This window comes from Pundamilia nyererei, unplaced genomic scaffold, assembly GCF_000239375.1.
Source record: "Pundamilia nyererei isolate P.nyererei 1_Seehausen unplaced genomic scaffold, PunNye1.0 scaffold00030, whole genome shotgun sequence".
In the NCBI taxonomy this organism is placed as follows: Eukaryota; Metazoa; Chordata; class Actinopteri; order Cichliformes; family Cichlidae; genus Pundamilia; species Pundamilia nyererei.
This window is the reverse complement of record NW_005187431.1, coordinates 1,354,501-1,364,738: the sequence shown is the minus strand read 5'-3', so window position 1 is coordinate 1,364,738 and position 10,238 is coordinate 1,354,501. Positions and strand designations below refer to the sequence as shown.

Genomic DNA, 10,238 nt, shown 5'->3' with positions numbered 1-10,238 from the left:
GTTCTTTAAAGAAATAATGACGCTACACACATTCACAGTTTTAATTTGAAATAACCCAACTGTAGCCAGCCCTCCAATCACAGTTCTCGAAAACAACAGTTTCCAACAGTTTGACTGGAGAGGTAAGTCCTCAGCTTAGGTTTGGAAACAGTCACACTTGATCCTTGTCTGAGGTCATTTGGGAGGTTATTCCAGAGCTTTAGTGCAACAACAGCAAAGGCGCAAACTGTTTTTGAAATAAGCGGAGTGATTGAGAAGCAGACCTTAATGATCTTCAGAGGGTATGGATGGAGCATATCTACCACATATGCAGGTGCAAAACCCCTTTAAGACTAAACACAAGCAGTGTCACTTTAACCAGATCCTCTAATCCAAATCCACAGGGAGGCAGTGAAAAACTGCTAACGCTAGAGTAATGTGGGCTTTCTTTTTTGTCCTGGTCAGTAATCTGGCTGCAGCATTTTGGACTAATTTGAAATAGGCAGGAGATGACTGGCCAACTGTGGTATACAGCACGTTCCAAAAGTATTTAGATATATCAGAGGTATGCATGACCCTTTCCAGAACCTTAATTTTTACTTATTTATTGTTTTTCATCTGGAGATTGTTCTGAGCTGGAAGTCACTGCTGTTAACCACTTAATCTATTTGTCTATGAAATTTCAAATTTGTGTCAAAGATTATCCCACTGTTCTTAACTTGTGTTTTAATTAAAGGAGTTAAAAAGTCCATGTTATCCTTTAACCTTTAGTGGAAGGCCAAACAACATGACCTCTGGTTTGGACTCATTTAACTGTAAGAAACTGCAGGAAGTCCAGTTTTTATGACCAAAATGCACTCATTGAGCCTTCTTATGGAACAGTGATTTCCACGATTCAAGGGTATATACAGTTGTAAATCAGCTGTAGTGACGTTTTTTAAATGGACAGTCAAAGGCATCCTTGTATCTTCCATCCCAGTCTGAAACCCTTCCAGAACCAGAAGCTCTAATGATGATAAAAATGAAACATGGATCCCAATATTGTTACCTCTAAGAGACTGAGTTCACCACAACAGCTGTTTAATAGAAGATGACAAACCTGTACCCACTCTAAACCTTTTTTATACTCTATGCAGTGGATAATGAAACCTTTCAGCAACATATTTACAATTTACCTCACCAATCGTTGTCATCAGGCTTGTCTTCCCAGTACTTCTGCCTCAGGGATAGATTGCTGCACTCAAAACTTACAGTAGACTTCTTACTGTAGTTTTGCTTCTTATTTTCACCATATGCCTGTTCAGTACCTCGTGGACACTATTCATCCAATCATGTGCAATGTAATGTCATAATCAGTGACTATCCCTTAGACACTCAGAGCTGTAGATCAGATGGAGAAAAAGATGATGGCTCAGTTATTTTGTTTTAGTCCTTAAATTTAGCATTTGTTTGTGTGTGTGTTTTGCAAGAGGGCATATTTTATGTACAGAATTGGTTAGAAGACACACGTTTGTTGTCACCATCTTTAACATGCTGCATGGGTCAGCATTGTTATATCATTATGTTTCTTGTCATTGCACACAGAAGATTACAGGCTAGCAGGATCCATGCTTTTCTTGAAGAGTTGGGCTTTTCGGTGGGTTTTCCCAGTGCATACAACTATAACATCCTCGTTTCACTAACATTACACACTTAGGCTGACACCTCTTTGGACAGCATATTTAAAATGACAGTGAAAAGCTATAAGTAAATATAAAGTAAACGCTTTGACTCAACTTCATCTAGTATGTCTGAACGAAAAAGTAGACGAGAGGTCACGTGACCATAAAACTGCTTGTCAATCAATTGTCCAATTGTTTTTAAACCTCTGAAAATGCGAGGCTGTGCATAAAAATTGCTGTAATTTCTAAACGGTTATGCCAGATTTTCTGTTTTGTTAAAAAAACAAAAAACAAAACCTTTGAGTCTTGACTTAAGACTGGAAGTTTGCGCTTCAATCACATTTTGGTTGTGTGATTTTAAATCCACTGCTAAAACAAATTGCATCTTTGTCGACCACAATGGACCTAAGTGTAAGTTTTGGTAACTCTTGAGTATTTAACACAACATGCCTTTGTTTAAATTTCATTTAGCAACTATAATTGCCGTTATATTTTGTCTCCCCTGTGGTAGATGGGTCTGCTGGTTGGTACTTTTCAGTTACAAAGTTGATTCGGCTTGCAACACAATAAGAAGCCTGCAAAAGATTTTCCTTGTTGTTTGAATTAATTGAACCGGTTTCCAAGATCTGCTTAGTACTCGCGATGTTTTGGGCCCAAACGAAAGACTTTCAGTTATCATATATTTAAGGAAGTAGACATTTACAAGGGATAATAAGAGTTTTTGTTATCTCTTGAGTCGTTAAGGCTGTAAACTTGTGTTGAGTTGTGCTCTGAGCCACAATTCTTTCCAAATTATGACATTGAGCTCTGTATTGCTTCAAAGAACCACTCTACAAAACCAACCCAGTTTATCTGGATTGCTCAGGGGACAGATTCTATCTTGGGTCTGCGCAGACGCCCTGAGAAACGGTGTAGCCGCCACTTAATTTGAACAGCTAACGATGAAGATTTAAGTGCATCTTTTGATAGCCTGGATGCGTCATGCTCTGTCTTGCTTGCTCTTCTTTGTCACATAAGCACGCAACAGCCGTCACATTTTCTTGCTGCACATAGCTGTCTCCGGTGCACCGTAAATAATGTTGATAAAGACGCCTCCGAAAATGACTTTCACGCGTCCCCCGATTGATTTAACGTGACCTCCGTTTTCAAAATGATATTGGAAGCCTATTTAAACAGATGAAGGCTCAAATTGTCTTGCTTGTATGCGCATTAATCTCTCATTCATCATCATTACTTGGTGATTGGTCCTTCTACGCCTCCGCCAGCCTCTTGCGTTACGACAGGGGTCTGTAAATTAGGATGTAATCCAATTTAAACAGCGGTAACAGCAGCCACAGCTCCCTTTTTTTTTTTTTTTAAATTTGCTGTCGGTGGACAGCTGCACTACACCGCCCCTATCAAAATGCTTTGTGTTGGTTGTGGGAGCTGGGGAGACCTGTGCCAATTCGCACTAATAAGATCTTATAAGGCTGATGTAATTGCTGTTATGTGCGCAATCTACGAGCCCATCATATCTTGAAGCTCAGTCACACGAAATATTCCAGCGATTAAATGGCATGTTGATGCCGGATTAGGCCACTGAGGATTCAGCCGTATAGTTTCCCGGCAAAGAGATGGGAGCCCATATGTGTGGCTGGGTAAATGTGGTTGTAATTTGCCTCACTTTAATGCGTCGTTTTGGCACAGTGTGACTCGAGGTTTAGATGGCCGTGTAGTGCTGCTGCTCCTGTTGAAAGTCAGCTCCAAATTTCCCAGACTGTTAAAAAAAGAGAAAAGAACCCACCATGAAACCATTTCCCCTTTCCTTTTAAAGAGACTACACCTTCTGAATATTCCGCTAGTCCGCCCCGTTCATCTTTATTTTTATGGTGCGATTTTATTATGCACAAACTAAAGCAATTTTCTTGCGTGACCCGCGTCCCCATCAGGCTTAAAGACACCGGCTGATAGTTTACATAAATCTGCCTTGTGGTTTCGCCTCGACCCGGGAGGCTTAAACGGTGTATTATTCCAAACATATGCATTTTAATCAGCTCGGTCACACTTACAAGAACTCCAGTTAATAAGGCCATCAATCAAACGCGTGAGCGGGAGGGAGCAGGGTGGGTTGGGGGGGGGGCGGGGTTGGACTCAAGGGTGCCGTTTTTGTGGGTGCAGTAGAGTTTGATTAGAACGAGTCTAATAAAAAACAAAAACAAAAAACACTGTACCTAAAATCATATTTGGTAACTAAATTGTTCTTCTTGGTGTCTGGCTTCACTGGCAGGAATCTTCATATTTCATATATTTCAAATTCCAAAATCTTCATATTTCGGAATAATCAGAATAAAGGCTCGAGGAATGTCACCTAAATTTGAAGCATTTAAAATAAAATAAAATAAAATAAAATCTTCATGTTCGATTATGTAAGCACGCAATTGGCCAGTTTTTCGTTTGTTGTTGTTGTTGTTTGTTTTTTTTACTTCGAGGCCCAATTGAAATACCACACACTTTCTCGCCCATCACTGCAATGACTTCTAATCCACGACCTAAAACTCCCTTTAAAGGGTGATTTGTGTGTCTCTCCGCGGGCCGCAGCACTTAGCCAATCCTATTACGCTCCAAAAACTCTTTTAATTTGCTCGGGCCCGGTCAAATGCGGCCAATTAAGATCCCGCTGATTGTTGGCGCTCCTCTCCGAATGATCGATCTCTTTGCATTTCCAATATCTGCAGACACCTAATTCTGTCGCGTCTATTAAGTGGTCGCAGAAAAAAATATGAGTGGCGTTAACGGAGCCCGGGGACCACTTAACTGTCACGGTCAATCTAACGGTCCCATCAGGAAATAGGAGGGGGCGCACTCTGGTGTTTTGACAGCTACCACTTGAGAACAAAATTAGTGTTATTATTGAGGCGGTAGGACTGGCGGACCTGAACCAATTGTGAATGGAGAAGACCCTCAATACGCTTGAAGCTGAACGAAACCAAACCAAAGAATATGACCGGGAGAAAAGCAAAAACAACAACAACAACAAAAATTTGCTTGAATCAGTTTTATTCTATTGCCGTGAGTTTAAAGTGACATATTGGTTATTGGCTATTTAAATGGATCCGAAATACGCGTATAGATCACTCCGCACGCCTTCGATGCTTTGACAGTATTTATTTGCAAATTAAACGATAAGGACAACCCAGTCATAACACAAAAAAACAAAAACAAACAAACAAAAAAAATAGCGAACCAAAAATAAAGTTTTATAATAAAATAATAATAATAGTAAAACAACGAAGAAAAAAAATCAGTCACACATTATTCCGTATTCCCACACAAATGCTAAACTGGTGTAACAGTGCAAAGCGAAAAACGGTTTTAAAGAAGGCCCGTGGGCATAATTTAATCACACTGTCTCTTTTACGGTCATGGGAGAAAACAGAGAAAGAAAGAGTGTTGGGTGGCCTTAAAAATGCTCATTTCTTTTTTTTTCTTTTTTGATTGTCCTCTCTCCATCCTCTTTCTGATCTTTCTCTCCCCTCCCCTCTTCAGATCGTGCCGGCTGTGGTAATCCGTTCCCTCGGCGCCTTGTTACCTTTTGCCTGAAACCTTCCTGGCATTATCATTAATTCAACACTCAAAATTCACCCGGTCTTACATATACATCACTTAATAATTTTACTAGCATCTGCACATTTCGGCCCGGGCCGTCGAGAGGGCCCCGGTGTGGAGAGCTAGCTATAATGAGACGGCCGCAGTCTTTTAACAAATCCCCTTGTTAAAAAAGAGAGATGGAAAGCATCATTCTCGCGTAACTAACAATACGTGTAGGCTGATTTTTGGACGCATAAAATAATGATCAAGACCTTAACGTCATCAATCACGGAGATTTAAACGTTTCTCTGGACCACCCCGCTTATCTCTCCCCGTCTCTCTCTCTCATAGGAGTCACAATAATCTTGTAGAAATCAAATCTGAATTTCTGTCTACGCAGTCTTATTTCAGCCCAATGTCCCCGGCTCTTCGATGGGATTTTTATATTTCAATAACAGCAGGTCTTTTGCGCGTCTTATAGCTGGAGAGCTTTCTCTTCTCCCCAAGTATAAACTGGCTTTCACTGTTTATATACTGGCTACCCCACCCCTCATGCTGTTTCAGTCCTGATCATATAATACGTTAGGGTTAAAAAGCTTGTGGTTAAAGGCTTATGTGGAGCAAGAGTTATTTTTTATCTGGTCAGGGGCACTTCTTCCCTCTGGTCCAGTGTCACAGATGAGGATTTGCTGAGCACTGAAGGCGTGAAAGTGACAAACGCGTCAGTCCTGCTTGTTGGGGAGCAAGCGAAGTCCGAGCCGGAAGGCCTTGTTGAGATGGCGTTGGACTGACTGGAGTGACACGCCAAGCAGGAGCACGGAGTTCCTCCGGGACCTAGGCCGTGAGTGGGACCTGAGTACAAGGAAGGGTGTCTGAAGGCGCACAGGAGCTCGGGCCTCTGGTAGGGATGAGACAGCATCCGGAAACTATCGAGAGAGCGCAGGGGGGTTGAGAAAGGGGCGGCTGCTGGAGCTGAGCCAGCCCCGACGCCCAGGTGAGAGTAGTAGGGCAGCGGCAGGTGCGATGGAAAGGGGTAGGGCAGGTTCCCCGTGGCAGCCGCATGGCTCATCATGTAGGTGTAGAAGGCCGGATCGGCGGGGTGAGGCCAAGTCATGGCCAGACGCTGCCGTTTGTCTTTCATCCTGCGGTTCTGAAACCACACCTGTGAAGGAGACACAGCGGATCAAATATTAACCACAATCCCCCCCGTGACTTGAAACAACACAAGCACATGCGTAGATAATGTTTGGCTTTTTTACTCATGACAATATTTGGATTTGGGTTGGATAAACTTGTTACTGTAATTTATTTATTTATTTATTGTGGACTGCGTGACATTTGACTAGCATCCAATCAAAAAATACCAACCCAAGTAAATAAATAAATATGACCTGTGGCTACATAACGCGGTGCCTGCTTCTTAATCTTTTTTTTTTTTGCTTTGTTTCCTGTATGGACTAATTTGATTTTACTCTATGAGATTATTTTTCATGAGATTATTTCTATCCATACACAAATAAACCACTGGCAGTCATTTACGTAAGCCTGACCATTTTGCACTTGACGTGGATTTGATATACATCAACACAAGCTCACAGTATTGATGGTCAAGAGGCCTAATTCAGTCCCACTTCCCTGAGATGAAATCTTACTTTGATGGTGGTTTCGGGTAGATTTAAAGCGGCCGCAAGTTCGCATCTCCGCGGCCTGGACACATAGTTTTCCCGGTAAAACTCCTTCTCCAGGCGTGCTATCTGCTCTCGCGTGAATGCTGTTCGGTACCGGCGAATCTGATCTGCTGCGTAAGACAGAGAGCCCTGACCCGGGACATTCTTACTCGGCTCAGTACCGCACTCGTTCGGGTGGCTTGGAGAATCCCCATTTCGACCTGAACCAAAAACAGAGAATAAGCATATTTTAATTACAATCAGGTGTAAAACGCACATATTTACAATTTAAACAGGACCCAAAACAAATCGAAACGCTTTATTTATTTCATTCGCTGCCATTTGAAGACTAGCAGGCTAACTCCATTATTTGTTTGACTTTTAGAAAAATAAGAGACATCCTGACTGCTCGCTTAGCTTCTCATTTGGTGTAGTTTTTAAATTAAGATGCAATTTCCACTACTATTATTTTTTTTCTAAAGGTATTTTCCACGATATATTGATTTGATATGAACAATAATTTCCCTTGGTTGAAAATAATCAATACTTAAACTGTAAACTGTTTTCATTCGTTTGTTACTTTAGCATTCGTTTAGTCTGAGGTCTGCTACTCCAAATGTTTCATGTATGAATGTTTATTCATAAAGATTTCACACAGAATGATATTCACAATAAACTGAGCAGTGGGTGCTTGCACCTTCACAGCTGCCAAAACCAATTGACAGAATTTTTTCTTGAATCTCCAATTTTTCCTGGTGAAGTAGCCCATTTGCAGTACGAGTAACTCGTTGTCAAAGTCAGTGAGGGAAATGTCAGGTTACACTGTGGGTGTCACCTCAGCGTTTGCAGCCACACCGATCAGCTGACAGAATTCGGTATAGCACCGACTGCAGCTGCAGTGTTTGAACCTGAAGCAGACCCTGGATCTGTTTCATTGAGCATAAATATTCGATTTTCTGTTCCACCCTACAGTGCCAATATGTTTATTGCAATAGCATACAATCCAACATGCACCCACACAGCTTACCTTTAGCTGTTGGGTAGTCCATGCTTTCAGGCGTGCAGCTGACATCAATTTCCTCATAGAAGTCCGACTCTGTGTCTGAGCTGCTGCCGTCTTTGTGATGTTGGTCAGCCTGGTGCCTCTCTCCGGAGGTAGACGTGCCAACCAGCCTTGCGTCGGCGCTCATATTTCTCCGTGCGCTATCCTCCGCCGCTAGATCGCTCCTGTCGCGGGAATAGGGTGCAGCTCCTGGACTCAGACAACCTCTGTGGCCCGGCTTGCCTGGTGGTTCTCGCACGGGGCTCCCGATGGCTTCCGACAAATTAGAGCCGCTCTTGCCAAGCTGACCTCCCTCTGCCAGCATCACCATCTCCTCTCTGCTTTCCATCACAAGCACGACTTAAAAGAAAAAACAAAACAAGCAAACCTCGTCTTCGAGGCGAACCGTCAAAACCAAGGAGATGAATCTCAGGTTGGAGGGGTGTGCGCGTGTGTGCGTGCAGCGGGGATGGCGGTGGGTGGGAGATTGCGTCCTAAAAGAGAAGGAGAGGCTTCTGGAAAAAAAAGAGGGGATGCAATCCGGTCTGAACCTGAGAGAAGACCGCTTCAGAGTGCCGAGTGGGAGCTCTGGGAGGGATCACCATTTACCCTCTCTCTCCCTCCCTCTCTCTCTTTCTTCAGAGCTGTCATTCTTAATGACCCAGTCTTCACGATGGTCCCCCCTGATGACGACACTCATTGACTGAATCTGTGGGTAAACAGAAGGAGCAACGGCAACGGCGAGATGGGGGTGGGGGATGTCAGAGGGCACAACAAGAGGCAGCAGAACCAAGAAACAGCATATTTAGGATTTACATGGTGATGTATCTGTGGTGTTGAAATATTGAAATATGCATTAAGTCATTATTATTATTATTATTATTATTATTATTATTATTATTATTATTATTATTATTATTAGTAATAGTAGTAGTAGTAAAATAATGTTTGCTTAAGACTTAGCTTTTTATTGTATTTTATTGTATTACAGTATATTTAAATTACCAATAAGCCATTTTAACGCCAGTTAATATGCTCAAATATTTTGGGGTTTTTTTCTACTTATTAAATAAAGTTCAGCTTTGCTTTTGCTCAAATATAACTAATTAACACAGAGTCATTTCGTAAAACTCATATCAGTCATTTAAGTTACATTATGTATTTACATTCTATTCACCCCTCCCTCCCCCGTCACCTTCCCCTCTCTCTTGTGATTGTTATCATCATCTTAAGTGGAGTCAAGTAAAGTCTCCAAAGGTCAGGTCTTGCGGTCAGGGTTTAGATAAAGGCCGATTAGAGATGAAAAAAAGGAAACGTTGAACCGAAACCATTCTCTTTATTCTTTATGCCCAAACAAGTTATGAAATGTGGTACCGTGATTTGCATTGCTAATTTGTATGATCATGTGTGCAAAGCATTTGCTGTTCCAAATGAAAGAAATCCAAACAAAAGCATGACACTGTCATGGGGTTCTTTGGATTCTTATATCGGCAGTGGCCGTTTTTCCAGTTCCCCAGACGTGCAGTGTTTCAGCAAAAAGTCAATGAATGGTGATAATGGGAGCGCAAACCTGCTGCACACAGGGCTTGTAGCTGCTGTTTAGAAGTGGTCACATTTGAACTCTGCCTCTGAGGCGTAAAGACATCTTCACTGCACCAACGTGGCCAAAACATTTATTTAACACAGTTGCAGCAAATAAAGTTTTATTAAAAGCTGGTGTGACTGTTTCTAAACTCCCAGCTATCAAAAATATCAGGCATTCGTGCTATAACTTAAAAACAATTACAGCTTGGGGACAACATTCAAACATCAACGTACCTTCAAATGCAACATTTTAAAGAGCTGAGGCTGATGACTTCCTTAATCACATTGCTCTTTGAGCACACTGAGCTACTTTATCCAGGTGGTTATAACAGAGGTGCCTCCACACGTGCGATTTTCGAACTGCGAGGCTGAGTGTGGCTGCATGTATGTGGATGCATATCGTGTGTCACAGATAGGCGGTGTCATGTGGTCTCACAGAGAGGAGAGGGACATACTGTGGGTTTCCAGCACCCTCCGCTGTCCTTGTGCGCCCTCGCCTGTCCGAAAGTGAGAAAAGGCCCCGAGCAGCAGCCACCCCTCCCCCCGCGACGGATGAGAAGTGAGGGAAATTCCTTTGGCTTTCGCGTCCGACTCTTTCATCTGTTTGGAAAAAAAACCCTCACCTCTCTTCTTTCTTTTTGTTGCTCTATCTATCTATCTATCTATCTATCTATCTATCTATCTATCTATCTATCTATCTATCTATCTATCTATCTATCTATCTATCTATCTATTGTT

General features: G+C 42.2%; 1 protein-coding gene across 1 annotated transcript; it reads right to left on the bottom strand.

Moving 5' to 3' along the window:
* Positions 1-5,841: 5,841 nt before the first annotated feature.
* Positions 5,842-8,265, bottom strand: evx1 (even-skipped homeobox 1). Its single transcript, XM_005728807.1, has 3 exons — positions 7,902-8,265; positions 6,860-7,005; positions 5,842-6,369 (listed from the first exon to the last, which is right to left on the bottom strand). Exons 1-3 carry the CDS (start codon positions 8,263-8,265, stop codon positions 5,842-5,844), a joined length of 1,038 nt encoding a protein of 345 aa, XP_005728864.1.
* Between the last annotated feature and the right edge of the window lie 1,973 nt (positions 8,266-10,238).